General features: G+C 45.1%; 1 protein-coding gene across 1 annotated transcript; it reads left to right on the forward strand.

Annotated features, from left to right (window-relative positions):
• The first annotated feature begins 3,925 nt into the window (after window positions 1-3,925).
• Window positions 3,926-20,515, forward strand: BAG3 (BAG cochaperone 3). Its single transcript, XM_042019457.1, has 4 exons — window positions 3,926-4,132; window positions 15,185-15,541; window positions 17,219-17,602; window positions 19,206-20,515. Exons 1-4 carry the CDS (start codon window positions 3,959-3,961, stop codon window positions 19,977-19,979), a joined length of 1,689 nt encoding a protein of 562 aa, XP_041875391.1. The 5' UTR covers window positions 3,926-3,958; the 3' UTR covers window positions 19,980-20,515.
• Window positions 20,516-22,483: the final 1,968 nt, after the last annotated feature.

Genomic DNA, 22,483 nt, shown 5'->3' on the forward strand with positions numbered 1-22,483 from the left:
GAATTTTGCTTTTGCTGCATACAGGTCACAGAAATTAAAGCTGGTTTTGCCATGTTCACAGCCAGATTTGCTCCCTGATTTATGACGAGTTGCATTCCAGGAGGAAATAAAAACGGAAAAGAATGTAAAAATTGTGCTGGAATTAGCTCCTGCAATATTTTCCAGGTTCAAAAAATCTGAAATTTTGAAATCTGAGTATGTGCTTTGCAAATGTCCAGCTTTAGTGTAGCTGCAGTGTGATTGCAACATGTACATTAACAAGCTTTTTTCCATTTAAACAGTACACTTAGCACTCTGTTTTCTTATTAATATTTTGAATTTTCTATTAAAGTTCATAGGAAATATATTTATCTATCAAATGACTTGCCTGCTACTGTGACTCCAATAAGCAGATGGCATGATCAAGCTCTAAGAGCCAAACAATGTCTGTACCATGCAGCAGTCAGAGTGAGATCAGACCATTTGTGGATGGCTTCATCCACCTACTTCTGCTCTGTACTTCACCATCAGTCACTCTAAAGCATGTACCAAACACTGGAAACCGAGTCTGAAGTGGTCTGTAGCATAAGTGGCAGATTAGTACAAGATTATCAATCACTTTGCATCTTTAACTTTCTTAAAGGCAGGGCCCAATTGTATCAGGGGCCCAACAAACAACTCCATGATTCTGAACAAACCATGAAGCCAAACATCTGTACAGCTCTGGCTATAGCAATTGCTAGGTGAGACCTTTGTGCTTTTAGCTGAAATGGTTCATACACCTGGAGCAGGATATTCAAAATACCCTCACTGAAGACCTGGGCTATTCAGTGATACTCTGGGTGAAACATCAAGTGGTGTAAATCATGCTGGCCAAATTCATCATGTCTCTTGAATCTGAAGATTGAGAAAGTCTGTGTTTGTTACATTTATTAACAGAGTGTTCATATGATTCAATCTTAAGTGCATCCAGCAGAGAACTTGGACTGGAGCCTTCTTCGGAACACAGCACGCGACACGTGCCAGACACGTCACTTACCCAGGTTCATCAATGCCAGCTCTCTGCAATAACTGATCCAGAACAAACACTTGAACTCCCAGTCCTGGTTAACAGAGCCTTTTCTTTCAGGTGACCTGTGAAAGTGCTGCAGGTACTCAGGAGGTAGAAAGCCAATTTAGATCTTACTGCAAGACGTGTTGTTTCCTCACCCACCAGAGATACCTGCTTGATTAATGCAGTGAATAACAATTCCATTACAACAGTGCTGCACTGTACAACCTGAGCTAGAGCTGCTGAGCAGCTGGGAGGGAGCTCTCTGCAGCCCATGTTCCAGACAAGGAAACATGGAAAGCCCTGTAGAGCGTATCAACTCTGGTAACTCCAATTACACCATTTCTAGTTGTAGTGGAACACCCCGGAGCAAGTGTTTAGTTTGGTACTCCTGGGTGTGTGAAGCTCTGTGCAGATAGGAACCTGGACAAGTCAGGAGTGCTGTGTTTGCACTTACATGAAGAACACAAAAAGTAGCAAATGCTTCTTGAGTGTTTTCCCTTCTGAAATAGAACATATAGACCTTGAGCCTGGAGTCTCATCTTATATTAGCCAGACACTACAGAGACTCACTTATCTTGATAACAGATTTTCCTGAGGCCAAGATTTTTGCTTGGCAGTATTCCCTACACGAACATTTTCATAAATCATTCTGATGTGAAGGATGGCTAATGACAATATGAACTAGAAGCCACATTGCCTCAGGGTCACAGCTATGGCCCAGCGACACCCCAGCACCAGAGAACAAACAGTGAATCCCTGTACAGATATCCTGTGTAACCTGCCTCACTGGCAGTGCTTTCACCTGCACAGGAAACCAGGCTAAATCCTACCTGTCAAGAAAGACAATTTAATTAACAGAAAAAACATGATGTCTTGCCAACTAAATTCAATCACTAAAAGGCTTTTCCTCGTCAGCCCAGACTGTTCTCTCTCCAGCTGGATGCTTGTCGACCCTGCAGCAGCTCAAGTGAATCCTGAATCACTCGCCCATGATAATTTCTCTGAAATGCAGTCCCCTCTGTTTCTTAGCAGGGTATGCCCTCACAAAAATGTCTAACTGAAGTTAGATACCCCTTTGATATTTCCTTTCATTAATTTTTCACCTACTTGCTGACCTTATTCATTAGCTCTGCTGAGTATATGGTTGGCTGCCTACTGCGGCAAAATAAAAGACCCCCCATTCTTCATGCCTCTGTTTACATTCTCTCAGCTACAAACCCCATTTGTATCACTTCCTCAATTTACAAGAGCAATTTTCCTGCAGGACCTTTTTAACATCTGTGTCCCCTGTGTCTGAATCAGCTGCTTTTGTTGATTTGGAAGAGACTCTGGCATATGCTACAGGGAACATATGGTCTTAGTGTGCCTTTCTGTTGCAAAACTGAGAGTGAAATTCCTCTGCAGATTGGAAGCAGAATAAATTGCTGATATTATGCCTTTTGAAGCTACTGCTGACATTGGTGAGGCTGAGCAGAGGTTTTATGCCCCTGAGAGAGCATGAGAGGCAGCAGAGGTAGGAAACATGTTCAGGGAGAGGCACCACAGTCCAGGACTGATGTGAGATGAGCAAGTTATGGGATTTGTTGCTTAGAAAATAGGTGAGTCAGAAAAGGTGATGACAATACAGACAGCTTCAAGTAAATGCTCTGGGAAAAATTATTATTTATAATATTTAGGAGTCAAAGGCATACTACAAGCGAGGACAGGAAAATGGGTCTGTGATGGAGCAGTGTGGTTCTGAGAGCACGGGACATGCAGGATGGAAGAGCTGCAGGAATGAAGGAGCGAGTGTCAGCGATTATTTGGTTTGTCAGTGTGATAAACAAAACCCCCTGTCAAAAGATGAATGACTATCAGTGTCAAGCAGTATCAGGAGATCTTTGATCCTGCCGCGAGCAGGAGGAGATCTTGGCTGTGCTCAGGGGTTTGAAGAGGCAGAGGTCTTTTCGAAATAAGAGATACGTCAGTAACGAGCACCTATTTCCGAGGGATTCATACTTTGAATTCCTCAAAGCATACAGCTTTGCAGAAGGTAACTTCTGCATTTGAGGGACACCGTGCATTCACTCTTCTACTTAGGGTAACTATCAACAGGCATCTGTGGCTGCTCCTGTGACTGTCAGATGACTACAAGTGGTGTAATTGTGAAGCAGTTACCTCAAACCAAACCCACTGAGTGCATGACATGCTGATAGAGAACCCATGACAAAGCCACTGCTTTAAACCTCACAGACACACTCTTACCCTTCAGGTGTATTTCTAAGTGAAACTGAGGACTGAGACACGCATTTGCAAGGTGCTGAGAAAGTTCAAGCCAGTTGAATCTGAAGAACAACGCCTGCCCCACACCCTTACTTGAGAAGCATTATTTTTGTTGCTTATCAACTATAACCTCGAATTATCAGTCACGGGGCAGGGAGTTTTGGGGAGGAGCTCTGAGCTTTCTCTCACTACACCGGGCAGTAAGTCGGAATTGCCTTGCGACAGTGCCGGAGGGCTGCGGGCTCCCCGAGGCCGGGCTCGGGGGTGCGGCAGGGACCGGCCGGAGCGGGAGGGCAGCTCCGGCTGGTACATTCCCCCGCGGGGCCCGTGGCAAGCAGCCCTGCCCTCCCTGCACAGAGAGCCGGCCGCGCCGTCCCGGGGACGCCTGCGGCTCCCGAGGCGCTCCTAGCGAGCCGTGCCCGGCACCCCGGGGGTCTGCCCAGCCGCGCTGGACACAGCCAGAAGTTTCCAGCCGGCGGCTCCTCCGCCGTTCCCCGCCCTCCTCCTCGTCCTCCTCCTCCGCGTCCCGCCCCTCGTCCCTCCCCCGCCGCCGCCGTTTCCAGACAGTTCCAGCCCCGCGCCCCCGCCCCCCGGCCCCCGGCGGATAAAGCGGCCGGCGCGGCCCCCCCCAGCACTGCCCCGGCTCGGCGCGCCCGGCCCGCCATGAGCGCCGCAGCGCAGACCCCGCCGCCGCCGCCGCAGATGGAGGGCAGCGCCGAGCCGCTGCCCCCCGGCTGGGAGATCAAGATCGACCCGCAGACCGGCTGGCCCTTCTTCGTGGATCACAACAGCCGCACCACGACCTGGAGCGACCCGCGCCTGCGGGCAGCGCCGCAGGTAGGGCGGGCGGGGCTGCCCGGGCAGAGTGTCCCGGCGGGGCGAGGGGGTCGGGGGGCCGCGCTCCCCCCGCGCGTGGCGATGCAGTGAGGGCAGGAGCTGCCTTTTGTCTCTGACGCACTGCAGTCCCTTTTTTGTGCATTAAATCATTTGATACCTCGGCCCTGTAATGTTTATTTAAAGTTGGTTAAGTCCGCCCGGCCTGCCCGGGGAGAGGCGAACCTGATGTATTTTTCAGCTGTGAATTGCCCAAACGGTGAATGCCTTTATAAAAGGAGAGATCCAGCATGGACTCTGACTTTTTTATTCTTTCCCCTTTTTCTTTTTCCCTGGTCCCAGACTCTCCCGGCAGCTGCCGCTCTGGTTTTGTGCCGCACGCTCAGGGAAAAGCCGCATCTCAGTCCAAATATGTCCATGGAAGGAGAGGCGCGGAGGGGAGAGCGGCCGGGGTTTTGCCGGGGCCCCGAGGAATGACCCTTTCGTGTCAGGTTCTCCGGGTTTTGGGGGATATAGCCCGCTCCTTGGGGGAATTCATCCCTTTGACCCAACAGCGCGGCGGCTGAGGGCAGAAGGTGCTGGAAACTTGAGCGAAGTAGGAATTGCTTGGTGGGAAAGCCACTCCCCGGGGTCTCGGTGCGCTTCTCTGCGCGGAGCATCGCGTAACGCCGGGCTGCCCCGCTCCCCCGCGCTCCTGGGGCGTCCCTCCCGGCAAGGGGCTCGGGCACGGAGCTCCGCGGGGCTGGACCGGAGCCCGGGGCCGGTGGCCGCCGGGGAGGGGCCGCGCCCGGGAGCGGCGGCTGCTGCGGGAGCCCCGGCGGAGCCGAGGGACGGGGCTGCGGGGAAGGGGATTGCTGTTGGATGCAGGATGCGGCTGCGCCAGACCCGTTGGAAGTTTTCCTCCCCTTGCCTTACGTACAACGTGAGGAGCGAAGTGCTCAAGAAGTGTTAATTATTTTAAGAACTTACTATTTCTTAAAATAGTAATTGCCCGATTTGCGAGCGCAGACCGTGACTGAAAGCTCGCTGTGAGAGCAGCTGGCCTTGAAAAGGAAGGGACGTACTTCTCTATCACAAATTAACCCCCTTTGCAGCACTTTAAGTGCTAGTTCATTTGATCTATAAATAATTTCTAGTAATAATACACAGGGGTCTTAGAAAAATGTAATTTGATAATAGGAATATTGAGACTAGCATAGGAAAAAGTGTTTTATCTCCTTTTTTGAGGCACCTGCTAACGCTGGCAGTTATGGTAGTAAAAATAAGAAGTAGTGTGATTTTTATAACCATCGAATGTACTTGAGAATAAAAGTGTGCTGTTTACTCAAAGGCTTTTGTTCCAGGAATACCAGTTGAGATTTAGCCTATTTAACAGAACAGTCAGACTCAAGCTGCTTTCAATAATTGTGTGAAGAGAGCTGGAAGTTCTCTGATGGATAAGCCCTCTGCTTGAGTGGGTGCCTGAAACAAAACAAATTTTCACCCCTATCTCGTGTGAAATCTGTGGTAATGAGAAGTGCCTCTGCCCCTTCTGCCAATTCGCAAGGGCTGTCACAGGTACAAAAAGGTGCACCTGCTTTTGAACAGCTCTTGTGGGATGCGTTCTCTTCCAAACAGGAAAATCTGTTACTCCGGGCTGTAAGCAGGAATGTGTGCTTTGGGTTTGTTCACTGAGAGACAGAGAAATGCCCCCAGAGATGGACTGTTGATTTTTTGGGAGTTCCAATCTAAAAAAATCCTCCAGTTTATGAGGATAGAAGTGGTGTGTAACTGCTCTCACAGAGCCATTTGTCAGAGCCTTGAGTTAAGTGTGGCTGCTGGAATTCATGGACAGCTGCTGAAATCATTAGTTTGTTGAGTACCAGTGTATTTCACAAGGACAGGTACTAGTTAGCAAAAAAAGTCTTAGAATCAGGGCCAAGGAAAAATATGTCTTTTCCTAAATAATACCTTCTTGGCTAGGTAATGCCAAGGAAGGCAAATTACTCACTGACATTGAATTTCAAATCCAGCAAGGATTTTTGAAGACACCAGACTTCTGTTAATACCTGAACAGGTTGGAAGGACATGACCACAGATGAAAGCAGAAAAAGACTTGATGAGGAGAGTTTTCTGATTTCCTTCATTCTCAGCCCAGCTCAAATGAGAACTTGGGGCTTTTAGAAGTGATCTGAGAATCAAAAAAGCTGACTGCATGTGTCAGACTTCATGCTTTTTTTCAAGGATGATTATATGAAGATCAAACTTGTGCTGACTCTGTCATTGTGTTGCTTTCACTGAAATCTGACAGTGAAATTAGTGATCTTTTTACTACCTTTAAGGTGGTCTTGCACTATATCCACCAATATTCTCTGTGAATGTTTGTTCCCTTTCTGAAGAGATTAGACAATGAACTGAGGCATTACACTGTAAGTGGACAACGACTGGAGCACAGATCTAGGGCTAACCGAGCTTTTCTAGCTCAGTAATAATAGAGCTGAGACAGTGTCATAATAAAGTCCTGTTGTTCCCAAGTGCTTGATCTTGCTCTTCTCACTTACCCTGGGCTTAACATCAGTGTAGCCATGCTGACTGCAGTAATCTGTGCCAGATACATAATCAGGTAAAAGTTGAAGTGGCTCTTCTGAAACTTTAACCCATGACAAAGCCATTTTAAAGCAACAAAACCAGCCCCTGAGTTTGCATTTAACTCTGTGTTTTAGATGCATTTGTGAATTCAGATGGCTCTGTTATTTCCTCATTCAGTCTGACTTTTTTTTTTTTACCCACATGAAGGATGGGTGTTCTTCCTCTGCATGTTTGTTTCTGTTACATGTGAGAAATCACTGCAGCATAAGGATGGGTTAGGGAGTGCTTCATGAGAAAGAGGAAAAAATCTCTTGTTGTTCCGGTGAGAAATTAGGGATGACTTTGAAAATGACAGAAAAATATTTATTAATGAAGCTTTTTGGTAGACTAATGATTTTCTTTGAAGGATCTGATTAGTTAACAGTAAGACATTTTAAAGAGTAAGGTACAATCAATACAGTGAAGATGTACATACATACTTTTAGTAAAAAATGTGTTTACTAGCAGTGCCACTTCTTTTTATTATTATTTTGATAGAATTACTCATTTCCTATGCTTACTTATTGTAATTATTTTCTGTGCTAACTTAGGGCATCACAGTTCTGCATACTTCCTGCAGAATTGTCTTACGGGATTAAATTGTTAACTTGGTGTTCCGCAAAGTGTTGATAAAAATAGATGGCATTTAAAGAAGAAAACAAAGAAGGCTTGTATAGGTATTTATCGATGCCCCTTCTGTGTGTTGTTGCCACATGCAGTAAACCCCCTGGGAAATAATGCAGCTAAAAATAAACCAAAGGAATTGACTGTGCTGAGCTTCACTAACGGATATTGAAGTGATCAATAGCTCACTGGTGCCTTGGGTTTGAGATAAAAGCTGCAGCAGCCAGGCAGGAGTCAGGGAGCAGTCATAAATGTGATCTATGATAAGTATTGGCTGCAGCAATGAGTGCACAGGCCTGAACAAAGGAAGAAGCAGCCATCTCACCCTCCTGATGCTTCATTGGGGAACAGCTAACTACACCTAAGTTTTCATCCTCTCCCTTCATGACTGTTGCATCTCTTTCTTCTCTGCTTCCCCAAATAAGTCTGAAGTCACTCAATTTGCATCTCTTTAGCAGTGGACTTATTTTTGAGCACTGACTTCTCATGGTCAAGTTGACTGAAAAATCCTTGGTAGACCAAATTAGAAGTTGCATTGAGAGGTCAGAGCAGCCCCTCTGAAGCTGCACCTCTCGCAGTGCTTCCCCTCAGGGGGAGGGAATCTGAGGTCAACGTAGTAACAATTAAGGTCTCTTTCACCTGCAGTGTTTTTACATTCCTAACGTGATGTGCATTCTGTCAGGCTAATAAATTAGTTACTGGATTAAACAGGTACTGCACAGAAAAGGCATAATAGATAGGAGTGGTAAAATTATCTGTAGGGGATTTTTGGAGGGTTGTGTTCTGGCTTTGTCCAGATTCCCTGCAGCTGCTTTGTGTAGTTATTTAAAGCCCCCCCCGACAGAACATGGTGAGCAGGGAATTAACTTAGAGACATATCAATTAACCTGAAAACAAGGGGTGGATCTAATCAGAAATAAGAGACAGGAACACGAAGAAATGATACTGGAGATAATGCAAGAGGAAAAGCAGAGAAAAGGTGTTGCAGGGTTCTGTGTAACTCCTGGCACTGTGTGGCCCGTGTCTAAAGGACAAAGGAAGAATACTTGTGCCAAGTGGCAGCATTCTTACCTAGGAGCTGTAATTTTAACACTTGTGTGCACAGGCAGAACTTTTCCATGACTATGTGGCAAAAATAGAATTGTTCCCACTGGAGCCATGATAAGGCAGGTAACAATCCAATATGCTTTGGGCTGTACAGACAGTATCACTCTCTAGGTAAGCTGTGGTCTCTCTCCATGCCAAGGTAAAGGTAAATGTAAATTAGAAGAAGTGGCTCGTTCACACAGATCACATTACTTGATTACAGGCAAAAAGAAAAATGCTGTGTCTTAAACATGTTGCAGAAGCTGTTGGTTTGATTATTTTTTTCCTTCTTTTACAGACAGGAAAATCAGGCATGGGGTGGGAAAGAGACTTGTCTGACATCACCCAGTAGGCCAGGTAGCACGGAAGTGTGGGGTTTTTTTTATGGCTGATGGCAAATCCTTATAATTAATAAATGGGGTGCAATGTAGCAAGTGCTTTTATAGTGTTGGAAAATTGCTCTTTGAGGAGATGAAGTCAGAAAACTGCTGTGTACAAAATTAAATTTTAGATGAAAATGTGGAGCCTAACTATAAACTGTGAAATTCACGGCCCACTCTTCAACCATTATCTGCTTAGTCTCCTTTGTTTTTGAGGCCTTGTTTTGCTAATTCTTGAGGCTTGTGCTTTCTGATGTATTTCAGATTCCTGGGCCATAACTAATAGGAAAGCAACAAGTTGACCACCTGCTTCTTAGGTAATGAGGCAGTGAACAGAAATAACTGAATAAAGTGTCATTCTCATCGCCCTTGACAAGGGTATTTCTGTTAGCTCTCTAAAGGGCTTTTCTCTAACTCCAGCCACTAAAGCTGGCAGGGTGGGTGGTGATCCCAGCTCTCCCAAGAGCACTCTGCTCCTCAGAGGGAGAAGTCATTGTTTCTTTCTCAAACGTGTTCAGTTTGGCCCATTGGGTGCTTTCAGTGCCAACTTCCACTCATGGGCACACAGGGCAGGTGTTGTCATGTCTGCCAAGGCATTTTAGCTGAAGAAAGAATCTTCCTAGTGATTAAAAGAGGACAGGTTTTGTTCCTGGAACAAGATGGATCTGCAAGATAACAAATACATCTGCTCCAGTAAGGCTCTCTGTTGTGAAAAGCTTAGGATTAGTTTTCTCCTTCAGTTTTTAATAGTGTTTATTTATTTCTAATGGCATCGGTTAGAGCAAATGTTAATGTAATGCTTGTATAATACAACTTGGTAATTACAAGAGAGAACAAAAGGCCTGTTTGGCTACACCTGTGTATGCTGGGAAATAAAACTCAGCATTCAGCAAGTAGAACATCAAAAGCAGCTTGGCCTGTAATTGGGTTACATGATGCGACTGACACGAAGCTCTACTGAGACAGCTCATGCAACTGAGCTTATTCATGGTTTCCTTCAGTCATTAGCTAATGATATCTTGCTCAAATGCCTATGCACTCAGTCTATATATTTAAGCATAAATTGTGAGTAAAAGGGTGAGAATGCAAATGTCTGCAGCAGCTGAGGCAGGGCTGTAAGAAGTTTGGAGTCAGCACTGAGAGCAAATCACTGGGTACCTTCCAACTTGTGTAGTTCTCTGGGAAGTGCTAGTAAAACCCAGCTCATGCTGATGTTGTGCTATTAATATGTTCAAACACACAGAACTGGTGAGGAACTTCTTAGAAATACTTGGGATATGGTGGTTTCTGTTGGTAGCAAAGGTAGTGTAGCGCTTTTGTAGTTAATGCAACAGAGAAGGAAAAAAGGTCTGGCTGAAAGTAAAGTCCAAGTGGTTGTGAAATCTAGTTCTAATGGTTAAAGGTCTGCCTTTCTATGAAAAAAAGGGTTTTTTCTAATAAATAGAGTGGTTATTTCATTCTTAGATTTGAATATTGGGTACTACTGGCTTTTTTGTTATTCATGGCAATTTCTGATAAAATACAAGTTTGAGCAAGTGTGCGAAGAAAACTTTTATTATATGCCACTCATTTGAGTTATGTTGCTTTATTTGATTGTGAAAGAACAGAATCATGCTATTCCCTTCCTAAATATATAGGATCTGGGCTTAAAATTAAGGAAGTTGTGTTCTCAAGTGAGATTTTTGTCAGGTACTGGTATTCTCTCAATCATTTGAGCAACAAGAATAATTGTTTGCATGGTAGTCTGTAGCAGCAGCTTACAAGTTTGGGATGACACTGAAGGCAGTGGACCATCTGTTTGCGTACAGAGAAGTTGTTTAATCTCTTGGCAGTGTGGGTAAATTTTATTTTCCTGTTGCTAGATAATATTTACAAAATGGGTACAATTTAAATACTTGCACTGCTCTTCAAGAGCTACAGGGGTGCTACATGTGGGAGTAACGTGCTTTAGAGAACTGGATTGACTGCAGTGCAAATAACATCAGTACAGGTTAAGAAAAATGCAAGACTGCAATGGCAGAAAAGGAGGCTCTTAGACTTTTCTTCAGAACATTTTAGTATTTGAGGAATGACAAATGTATTATGTAAGGAGTCTCAAAAGGGAGATTCTGAATTTGATACAACTATTCAAGTCATTTAACATGAATACAGAGTATTGTGACAAATTTAATTTGAAGGGTAGAGCTGTCTGGAAAACTCCAGTGGCAATTTGCCAGCATCAGCAGTGACTGAATTTGCAGGTTTCTGTGTTTGAGTCTGGAATAACACTTGAGCATACTTGGGGTGCACTAGGAGTTATCCATTATCCACTCCAGATAGTACAGCTGTACTGAGAATCCTGGTGCAAGGTTGTGCTTTTTCTCTTGCTGTTGCTTTTTTCATTCCGCTGGCTCGTGGCCTCAGAACTCACTTAAAATGTGAGCAAGTTGGAGGATTTTAGTGCCAGTCCTGACAGTACCCTTCCCATGGGAAGCCAGCAGTAGGATTTTGGGGGTATGAAGTGTTTTTTCCAGTTGCACAACTCGTGCTGGCTGCACCTTTATTTATCCTGGTGATGGCCTCACAACAAACGCTCATCCTCGTCCCGAGAGGTGCGAGTGCTGTCACTGCTCCTGAGCAGATCTCCAGGCACAGCTCCACTGTCCCTCCTGCAGCTGGCCCAAAACTCTCATTTGCCTGGATGTCATGACTTACCTCAGCACCTCCTGAAGTGCTGGATTGGATTTGTGTTCCTGTGGGTATTTCAGGCTACCTGAAATGTAGGCTGGAGCTGTTGTGAAAATTTCTGAGCTGCTCAAGGGAGTTTTGCATTTTTGTGCTTCCTCCTTTTGAAAGATTCTATCTCTTAAAGATAAATTAGGTGTGTGATCACAGCTGGGGGTTGCTGAGAGCCAGTCCTTCTACTTACTGAAAATTAGTTGATACTCTGTTGCGTGTACGTGCTGTCAATTTTAAGGAATTTCTTGTTTCCTTAGATGAGGGCAGGAGAAGTTTGCTACAATTTGTTTTAATGCAGAAACCCAAGTTGGGTTCCTGGGGTTTTTTTATACTTAAACCAGGAAGGATGATGGACTAAGACTTGTCATTCATTTGTTAGTCATTTCTCTGTGCAAATTTGTGTTAAATGTGAACTCTGGGCTTTTTCCAGGTAGCAGGTTTGTTAATGTAACAAGCAAGAACTGTATGCGATAGAAGGCAAAACCAAAAAATGGTTACTTTTTGTTGTGCTGGCTGTGCTGTGGAATTAAAGCATTAGGAGGGAATCCATGAATTTCTTTTCCATAGTGTTACAATGAGAGCTTTCCAGAGCTTGATTCCATTCCTCCGCCTTGCCAAAGTGTCCCCAGGCACACCTGAGCTTCTCCTGAAGTCTTCCAGAACCTGTTTGTCCGGGCTGGAAACAGGCTCCCATGCACAAAACAGAACTGATTTGGCCAGAAGTCTGGAGACAGGGACACTGTGATCTGCACGCACTCACTGTTGTGTCGGATTCTCACTAAATACAGACCCAAACCACTGGCAGCATCTCCCTGAACCCAGGGCTGCCATAGTCTTTGGCTGTGGTGTCTTTCCCCAGCGATGGGAGTTTCAGAACGCCTGGATTGTCCATGTTTGTGATTGTAGGGCAGTGGGAAGAAAAGAAACAGGAAAGAAAGAGTGTTAAAGATGTGTCGAAACAAGCTGGCTAATGTAAGCAACTGCGTGGAGAGTTAAGGATTAATTAAGTGTTGAAGGGAACAATGTATATCAGGAAGTGCAGTTGTGATGAGAGCACCTTTCCTAAACCTTATCTGTGCCTCGGAGCCACTGATGGTGGGGAAAAACAAGGACACTGCATTTGCTCTTTTACTGAGGGCTGCTCCAGTATGACTGTGCAGTTGAGGCCTCTGTGGTTAGACCTGACTACAGGGGAAAAAAGCCAGCAACAAAGGGCCAGCTTGAAATACTAACTTTGCACAGGAGCAGCACAGGTTGTCTGAAGCTGTAAGAATATGTGAGAAATCATGGGAGTATAGTTCATGCTGTGGCACTTGATGAGGGGCCAGTGTTTCTATTTAAAAAACAAAGGCAACAAAACAAAAAACCCCAAGGTATTGATAGCAGTTTTACTTCATTTATAAACTGGATCATTTGGAAAAGCAGTCCAACCTGATTTTTGCTTTGTGTTTGGGCTGCTTCTTTCGTATTTCTTACCAGGGCTTAAGTTGCAGTGGCAGATTTCTCAGATTGCTAAGAAGGTTCAAAACAAGGGCAGCCTCATGGCTCTGAACACGAAGACAAGGGAGGGGAAGCCTGTGACTGGACTCTTTGGGGGTGGGTTCATGGAGGGTGGGGGGAGTGGCACACTGTCCCTATTGAATGATTTGTCATTGTGGATTACTCCAGAAAACTGGAGGTCTTATCCCCAAATGGAGCTGTTAAAGACAACGCAGACCCCAAAACAACTACTCCCTTAGGGCAGTTCTGTACACCCAGGTGGAGCAGAGCAGGTTTGGCTGACGACTTTCTCATGCCAGGGCATCTGTAGGTGCTGCTGGCCCACCCAGCTCCTAAACTCATCCCAGCACCGACCGTTCCCGCAGAGCTGCTGGAAGTGAGAGAATCTCCTTTTTATAGCGGTGGGAGCCGTGGCTGTAGGTGGGGTGGCCGCTCAGGTTACTGCGGCGGGGACACTGTGCCGAGCAGCTGGCGCCCGCAGAATGCCCGGAGTCAGCGCAGCACCAAGGTGCTGCTTCCCGCCAGGGAATCATCGGGTCCCCTCCCAGCCCGGCTCTGGTGCACGCTTGGCTCCGGCACAGCCTCGCATTGTTGTCAGCTGAGCACACCTCAGATTTATTTTCCGGCAAATGCAGTTTGCTGACGTAATGGCGCGTCCCTCCGGATCCCGGGAGAGATGTGGGGCCGGGGTTATGCTGGTGGGAGGTGAAAGCACGAGTGCTTGTTGGTGTGTGGGGTTCTGAAAGCCCCCGGACAGTCTGCGTGGCACAGAGGAATGTGGTTTCCTGGTAGGGTGAATTTAAAATGACTCACTTGTGGATCCCGGTGCAGACGTTGGCATGAGGTCATCCTTGTTCTGCAGCTGGGAAAGCCAAGACTTCAGATTGCTACTCTCTGCGAACTTTCTAGGCTTGGCTCTCCTCTATGCCTCTTCCAGAGTTCTTCCTCTGTGGAGGGTTTTTTCCTTTTAATGAGTAAAAGGAAATGGAACAGTGGGGCTTAGACTTTGAATTTGTTCCTTTCTGTGTTTTTTGTCTTCATTAGCTTACGTAAATAACAGCCTCTATTCTCTGCAGTTTCACTGCTAAGAGGTATTCTCAGATATCACTTTTTAAGGTGATACTATCATATAGGAAGGACTCTGATAATCTGGTTGGTAAAACAGTAAATTCCTAATGAATTAGTATGTTAATGTGTACAGGAGCAACATGAAATATTTTTGCAGCTTAAACACCCCTTTAAAAATAGGGTTTCCAACACTTGCACCATATGTCCCCTTATTAAATTCTCCTCTTACTGAATAATGACATTACCCTCTGAATGACAGAGGTGCTTGTTATATGATCTGACTTAGAGATACATCTGGAACTTGGCCCTCGCAGAGTCTCAAAATAGAATGACCGATGCAGGAAGAACTTACTAGAGGACTTGTGAGGGCTCTTAGTGTAAACCACTTCCACCCTTGCCAGAGCTTTGACATTGCCCAGTGAGTGTACTCAGACAACACAGGGATTTTTAAATCTTGCTTTTCAGTGTTTTCCTTTTTCTTAAGCTATCCTGTCTTCCCCTTCCCTCTCCCTCAGTGTTTACTGAACCAGAGCCTCCTTAGCAAGAAGTGAATACATTTTTAGCATGCAGTGTTAGTATCTCTTCAAATAGCCAGTGGGAAGAATGATACCAACAAAACTTGTGCTTCTGTTGGGATTAGTCTTCCTTGCAAGTGTCTTTTCAGACGTAGCACAGATGTGCTCTGAGCAGTGCTGAGGAAATGCTTCTGGTCCCATGGGCACTTGTTTGAGTTGGATGAGCTCCCTCTGAAGAGGGTGGGTGGGCTGGTGGCTAAGTGCTAGTGATGCATGATAAATAAGAAATCCAGCTGGAATTAGGCAGGTATTTCAAAGCACACGTGAGTGCTTATGAGAAGTGGGGGTGAAAGCCCCACACATTAGCAGATTTTTTAGCTTGCTCCCCTTGCCTGCAGTGTTGGCACCTGCTGTTGGCTGCCCTGCACAGGCCTGAGAGGGTCTGAGCTCCTCACACACAGCTAATGCTGCTTTTGGGGACAGACCTTTACAGCAGCTTTCTCTTACCATGTTTATTGAGCTACCAACAAGTGCTCTGTGCTGTTTTTCACTTCCAGGAAGGCCAGTCCTCAGCAAATGGCCCATCCCGTGACAGCCCCAAGCAGCCAGCGGCCCGAGAAGGACACGTGGGATACCCCAAGCTCCGGGCGGGCTATATCCCCATTCCCGTCATCCACGAGGGCATCGACGGCCGGCAGCAGCACCCCTGCTTCTCCGCCCCACAGCCAGGGCTGCAGAGGTACAAGACAGAGGCCGTGCCCACCCCGGGGCAGGCTCAGCCCCCCCTCAGGGGGGCCTATGGTGGCCCCGAGTCCCCGGCGAGGGGGCCGGCGGAGGCCGCGGCGGCCGATAAACAATGTGGACAGACACCGGCAGCTGCGGCGGCCCCGGTGCCGGCCACGCATGGACCCGAGGTGAGCGTCAGCGGGGCTGGGCTCTGCTTGCAGTGGTCTTTGCAGCATTTGTGGCCTGAATGTCACACGGGGAGCTTAGCCCTCAGAAAGCCCAGCTCGCCACAGGATTGCATTTTCCCAACATTTCCCAGAGTATTGAAAGTGCACAGTCATGGCAGCATAAATATGTATGGGTTTTTTCTAGCAGCAGCCACTTCTGTTCCGGAATGATTCTGCAGAGATAAATGCAGAGCTGAGCAGGCCCTGTGGCAGGGGAGGGTTGTTTTAGGGTTTGTACAGGTTCCCCCACAAGTGGAGGATGCATACTAGCCTCTTGTTCTGCACCATGAGTCAAACTGGGTGAACAAAGTGGGAGAGACAAGTGTCCAGTCAGCTAACAACCCAGGCCACTTCAGAAGTTCTTTGCTTCCTAATTTAATATTTCAGCTGTATAAAATGTATTTACATATATATGGATTTAAAAGTGAAATGTAAAGTATTTTTGTCCTTCAGTGACATGTGAAAATATTTTCAGACTATGAACTTCGTAGGAAAAAAAGTCACCCTGCTTGTTTTGTGTTTCAGAAGGTAGGATTTTTGACCTGCTCTCTGTAGAGATTTAGCAAACTGGTATTCTTGTAATATATGGAAATATAAGCCTCATTTTTATTCAAAGTAAGATGAGCAGGAAATTCAGCCTTCACCAAGCTGAAAACATATCAGGTCTGTAATTCAACAGTGGTGGCATCTTCTCTGAAACCCATTTGGAGTTTGAAGAATGTAATTAAAATCCTGTTGGCAGGTTTCTCATCTCTGTTGACCAACCATGCCTGTCCATGCACTACCTGGACAAGAGGCTCAGCTTTTCCTTCTCCCAGCTCTGTACAGCTTTGCCTTGTCTGCAGAGTGGCTTTAGTTATGTGTCTTCTGTGCTGCTTAGAGATAACCAGGGGGGACCTCAGAGCTTGCTGTCACCTGCTCAGGCAGTCAGTGTGAGTGCCAAGTGACCAGAGCCTGTGTTGGTGACCCTACACTGCATGTCAGCAGTGCCACCAGTAGTGCCACTGATAGCTGCTCTAATGCAAACCAGCGTTTATTTATTCAAGGTTTCTGTTCCTTGAGCAGTTTATCAGCAGCAAAAGAGGGGTCTTGTTCCCCTTCTCTCCTGCTTTGCCTGCCTTCTGCTCTCCCAGTTCCATCCTTTCACAGGAGAGGGGGCAAAGGGGAATTAGCCATATCTGCATTACCAAATTAATGACATGCTCTAAAAAACCTAACAAAACATAAATCTGTTATTGTGGCCAGATCAGAAGTGTTATGTGCTCTTAGGGGTTTGGGTTTGTTTCCAGCACGTAATTTGTTTGCTTAGCTTAAGTTTACCTCAAATTTAACAGGTTTAGACAGGAACAGCCATGCAAAAGCAGCAAACATTCTGACAGAGCATCCACTCCCTGCTCATTTCAGGGCTGGGAATGCTGTAGCTCAGGTTCCTACTTGTAATAATGATGCTCTCACAACTTCTGTGGTTTGTCTAGAGAGGCTCTTGGCCAAAAAAACAGGGAAATGGAGTCCTTGCATGCTGGAAACACGGGCTCAGTTTCTATGATGACTGCCTCCTTTTTTTTTTTTGTAGAAATAAAAAGTAATGTGAGCACGAAATGGTTAAAAGTTAATAACGGAGTTTTGTTTTCATGGCAGCCTCAACCTCCTGGAGCATCTGACTCTCCAACAGTTTCCCCTCAGACCTCTGGCAGACCCAATGCAGGGAGCCATCCGCTTCCTCGCGGTTATATTCCAATCCCTGTGATCCATGAAAATGGATCACCACGCCAGCCAGCACAAGCCTACCACCAGGCACAAAAGACCCACTACCCTGCCCAGCAGAGCGAGTTCCAAGCCCACCAGCCGGTGTTCCACAAAATCCAGCCAGAGGAGAGGGAGCCCAAGGCGGCACGAGCGCAGTCTCCGTTCAGAGTGGCTCAGAGAGGCTCCTCCAGTCGGGAGAGTTCCCCGGCCAGAGTGAGCACCCAGATGCAGCCCCCAGCTCCCATCAGAGTGCAGACAGTAGTAGACAGACCCCAGGTATGTAAAATGGGGAAGTGAATCACCTGCCAGGGACCTGAGCGTGGCTAGAGCTGAAAAATGAGCTTGTACTAACACATACATAAAAGCACATAAAGCAATCTCCACTGCTAGACTTAAACAGACTGGGAGATCCTGAGATAAGCAGCAAGTTGCCTTTCCATCTGTCAGGACTGTGGTGGATCACTGAAATATGATTTAACACATGATTTAATCTTCTCTTGTCAGAGTATAATTTGGTGTAATTACACTGAGGTCACTGATGTTGCATTATGTTTATGAGAAATAAAAACAGGTCTGTGGGATTTGTGACATCTATGTAAATACACTTCACTGATGTCTCAGAACCATTTAGGGGATAGCATCAGATGCACAAAGTAATTTTTGCTATGAAGAAAGAGGATAAGCAAAATCTAGGGCTTCTTATTCTTGTGACTTGAAGCATGCTCTTGATCATAGAACCTGCTGCTCATTGAACATTTTTTCCATGTTAAAGTTCTTACTAAAACTCCAATTAAATGGCAGCTGGGAATTAGACAACTGTGAGTGTGTGGAAGGGGGTATGTACAGAAACAAGCCTTGATTTCCTCTCTGGAGATGTTTCACATTAAAAATGACAGTAGCAGAATTAGGTTAATATTTTTGAAAACCCAGGCTAGGACAAATCAAGGAAGACTCAAGATTTAATGGCATATTCTAGGTCAGTGCTGATTTATTTTTGTGGGTGAGAGTTTGCACTCACTAATCAAATTCTATGTTTAACAGGTAAAGCAGTAACAGATTTTCAGTGCAGGCCATTTACTTACTTGGTATAAGTAAAATACAGATATTTTACTCCAGCCATTTAAATCCGTGAGAGCTGGATTTAGTATCTTTCAAAATCACTGTTTCTGTGCCCAATGTAAGTAAATGGGGTGTCAGGAGGAGGAAAATGCAGATAACACAAATTTCAGTTTTCTGCTAAGATTTCAAAATGAATCTCATTTTCAAGAGATTTGATTTGATGGCTTAAAACTGGAGTAATCCCAAGGATGGTCTCTAATAGCTACACTGTAATAAGATTGACACAGTAACCTCTGCATGTAAATAGGTTAAAGATTAAAAATAAGCACTAACAAAAAAAGGAATGTCCTGAAAACAGGAATAGGATGAGAATAGCCGAAAATGTGATTAAAACTCAGCAAAGTAGTTGGCTTTTCCAGAAAGATGAGCCCTTAATTAGTGATACAGGGGATGAAATTTTGACTGTGCTGCAGTTAGCTGCAAGGAATCTCACTGACTTCAGTTAGGTGAAGGCTTTGCTCAAAGGTCCTATCTTTTAGAACTGCTCATAGGGCTGCTTTTGCTGAGCATGGGCAGGATTTGGTGGGTTGAAATTTAATGCTTGTGAGAGTTGATTGGTGAAAATAATAATGGCTGTTCAGCACAGTGCTATTTTTCAGTTGAAAACAGTAAAATTCAGTGATGCTCAGGAAAGATTAATCATCTCGTGTGTGTGAAATTGCACTGCTAGGAGAACAGAAAATTAGATGTTAGAGTACTCCTTCTTTAGAAGGAAATAAGGAGTGTTGTGTCTCAACACAAAACTTGCCTTGCTCACCAGGTTTCTCAGCAACAAGTCCCAGCTCAGGAGCCACCAAGACCAGCCCCTCCTCCTGAAATCAAGCCTGACAACAAGGCAGCCCCACCGCCCGAAACAGAGGCACCCTCCACATATATCCCAATTCAGGTCACCCACCAAGAACCAGATCCTAAACTACCACCCCAGAAGCCTCCAGCCATGGCAGAGAAAGCTGATAAAAAGGCTCCTTCCCCAGCTAAGGCTGCTCCCCCACAGGAAAAGCCTCCTCCCGAAGAAGCGGCGCCGCCAAAGACGATGGAAACGGGAGAACCTCAAAAGCATCCGGGTGTTTTGAAAGTGGAAGCAATTCTGGAGAAAGTACAAATGCTTGAGCAGGCAGTCAACTCCTTTGAAGGCAAGAAAACTGACAAAAAGTACTTGATGATTGAAGAGTATTTGACCAAAGAGTTGCTAGCCCTAGACTCAGTGGACCCTGAGGGTCGTGCGGATGTGCGCCAGGCCAGGAGAGATGGTGTAAGGAAGGTCCAGACCATTTTGGAAAAACTTGAACAGAAAGCAGAAGATGTCCCAGAACCAGTTCAAGTTGATGGACTTGAGCCAAATTTGCCAGAGCCTAAGCCACCACAGGAAATCATGGAGATTGAACCTGTGGTAGTCAAGAGCAAGGGAGATCCCAGTAATAAAAATGCTAAAGAGGAAACCAAAATGGAAAGACATCAGCCTGAAACTAAGGAAGAAGTGTTTACCAATCTTGCCACCACGACAAACACACCCAATAACCCAACTGAACCGTAGCCACGTGCTGAAATTAAAATCTCTCAGACTTTATAACTTAAAGTGTGTTTAAGTGAATTTTAAGTTGCATGCATTTCCAGAGCTCTTTTCAACTGGTTTTAATCAACATAGCAGCTTGGGACACAGTAAACACTTTGTGGGGAAAGGAGGGAGCTAGAAAGAAAGTGATGCATTTATCCTTTATTCTTACACTATGTAAAAGACATGTTTCAAAAATAAACCCTGTACATTAATTGCTTTTAGATCAGCTGAATGGGAAAAGAAAATGACTTCAGGGTTAATATTGATGCGTGTTGTTTCAGGTGTATTCTTTTGCAGGTGATTTTTGTAAAATCAGTGGCCTGCATTGTCACAATACCAGTCCTCCTACAAGTATAGCCACTCTTAACAGTAATGTTTTTACTTTTAATGTTCACAGTTGGGCACTTTAAGTAATAATGGATAGAAAGTGTGTAAGAAACTGTAGGGATATTTATATGTGTGCAGGACTTCAATGCTATATTTTAAGAGGGAAATAAAATAATATGGAAGCCTAATTTAGTCTTGTGATTTTATAAGCTGGAAATGTAAAGGCAATAATTGGTTTTAAATACTCTTCTGAACACAGATTTGTTGGTGCAGCATTATAGTTGAAGTCTGACAGCTCATCAAGACCTTTCTCCATTCATGTCCTCCCTTCTGATGTTGTTGCTGTGTCTCATCTATGGATTGAGAAAGGAATTTGGCTGAGCATTTCTGCTCCCTCACCCTGGGAGTCACCATTTAACAGAGATGTTTATAACATTGAGATCTGTGTCTGCTGTGGTTGTTTTACAGAAGTTTACAGATCCTAACTTCTACTGCAAAGACATTATTCTTTTATTAACAACTAACTGGATTTTGTATGCAGAAGTACACTTTCTTGTATTTAGAAATAATTTTGTATTTATAGATTCAATAGGCTTCCTTTCACTTTGTGAAGCAATACTTTGTTCTAAGTGATTAGTAATTTGCCCTTAAACAAGGGAGATAAACCATTTTTCAGCTACATTCCTGTGAAATGAAGGCAGCAGAGTCTGTGCAGAAGGAGTGCAAGGGAGGAAGGGGTCCTAACTAAAATCCAGAAGTTACGCTTGACTTGTTAATTTTACAAATGCAAATCTTTTACCTGATAGCATGTTTGCAGCATGCAAATTTATGAATACGAAAATAGATCTGATCAAGGTAGTTGATCACTTACTGAACTACACTTAGAATCAGGACAGTGGGTTGGAAATGGGTTTAAACCCATCTGAAAATCTCTTCTTTTTAAGAGGCAGGTTGAGAGTGGTCATTGAGAACTGTCACTCTTTATTTTAAAGTAACAATATGTCATGTAAATTATACTGCAATGTGTGCAGCATTTGGATGGTGAAGTGTCTGCTTAGATGTAGGTAGAAGGCTGATACCTCTTTTAGTTTCATTTTCATAGTCAACAGCACCATGTAAGAATACACAATGTCTTGTAAGCTTTTGGTTCCTCCAGCTTTGGGAGCAGCATTTGAGGCTTCTGGAAGAAGAGGTGTGAAAGTTCAGCTGCCTGCATAATTCCTGCATGAACTCACTTCAGTGGCACATTGCTCATGCAGCGTGACATTTCAGCTGAGGACACATCTGGCATCATGTAACAAAAATACTTAAATTGAGGAAAATCAGCTGTGGATTTTTAGAACTGAGCTCTCAAAGCTAAGTCTGTGGGAGCTATAAGGCCCTATCTCTTAATGGTTTCTCTTCATAGCCCACTACAATAATCCAGATCAAAACCACCCCATTAACTGAGGTGGCAGAGTGGAAATTAAGATTATAGTCTTTAAAATGTAGTATTTACAGGAGTTAAACAGGTGCTAGATTTTTAATATGTGTCATCTGCTGCTAATGGGGCCTGATTCATGTTCCACTATTCAGTGTTGGTCGGAGTAGGTGGAGTCAAATTCAATTACAACTGATGGGGCTCTTCTAAGAAGTGAAGCTGGAGGTAGAGCTGCACCTCTGCCAAATGCTGCTTTAGAAGTTGATCCTTGAAGTGGGTGCTACTACTGCAGAATTAGGTACAACTCAAAACAAAGTGAGGTTTCGTGATGTGGCCTAATAAGGGAAAGTACATTTGGCTGCCCTGGAGCTGCCTAGCTGGGAGACTGGTGCTCTGAGTCATAGTCTCTCTTTGTTTCCTCTTGCTCAAGACTAAGCTGTGCCCAGTCCAGCTTATGTGTCTTGACACATCAGCATAGCTACACATCCTGCATATGGGCTGGGAGGAGGGAGTAGCCAAGGAGGAAGCAGCTGAAGATTCCCACCCATTCCCTGTAAGCTCCTGCTCTACTCTGTGCAGAGCCTGTTTGCTGCCTTGTGTTGGTACCAATGATCTGTGGGGCTGGCAGAGGAGAGGAAGGGGGATTCCTCATTCCCTTGCCTTTCTGCAGGATGGTGGTACCTGCTCTGTGCTTTGACCCTGGGTAACAACTGGAAACTCGGCTTTTAAACTCAGG

This window comes from Corvus kubaryi, unplaced genomic scaffold (genome assembly GCF_017639235.1).
Source record: "Corvus kubaryi isolate FWS band 111438036 unplaced genomic scaffold, C.kubaryi_AGA036_p1.0 138, whole genome shotgun sequence".
Classification (NCBI taxonomy): Eukaryota; Metazoa; Chordata; class Aves; order Passeriformes; family Corvidae; genus Corvus; species Corvus kubaryi.

Excerpts from the sequence above, each read along its gene's own strand:
- BAG3 (XM_042019457.1), top strand. The coding sequence starts at position 3,959 with ATGAGCGCCGCAGCGCAGACCCCGCCGCCGCCGCCGCAGATGGAGGGC. Across the intron at positions 15,542-17,218 it reads CGGCCACGCATGGACCCGAG|CCTCAACCTCCTGGAGCATC; the intron begins GTGAGCGTCAGC and ends TTTTCATGGCAG. Across the intron at positions 17,603-19,205 it reads CAGTAGTAGACAGACCCCAG|GTTTCTCAGCAACAAGTCCC; the intron begins GTATGTAAAATG and ends CTTGCTCACCAG.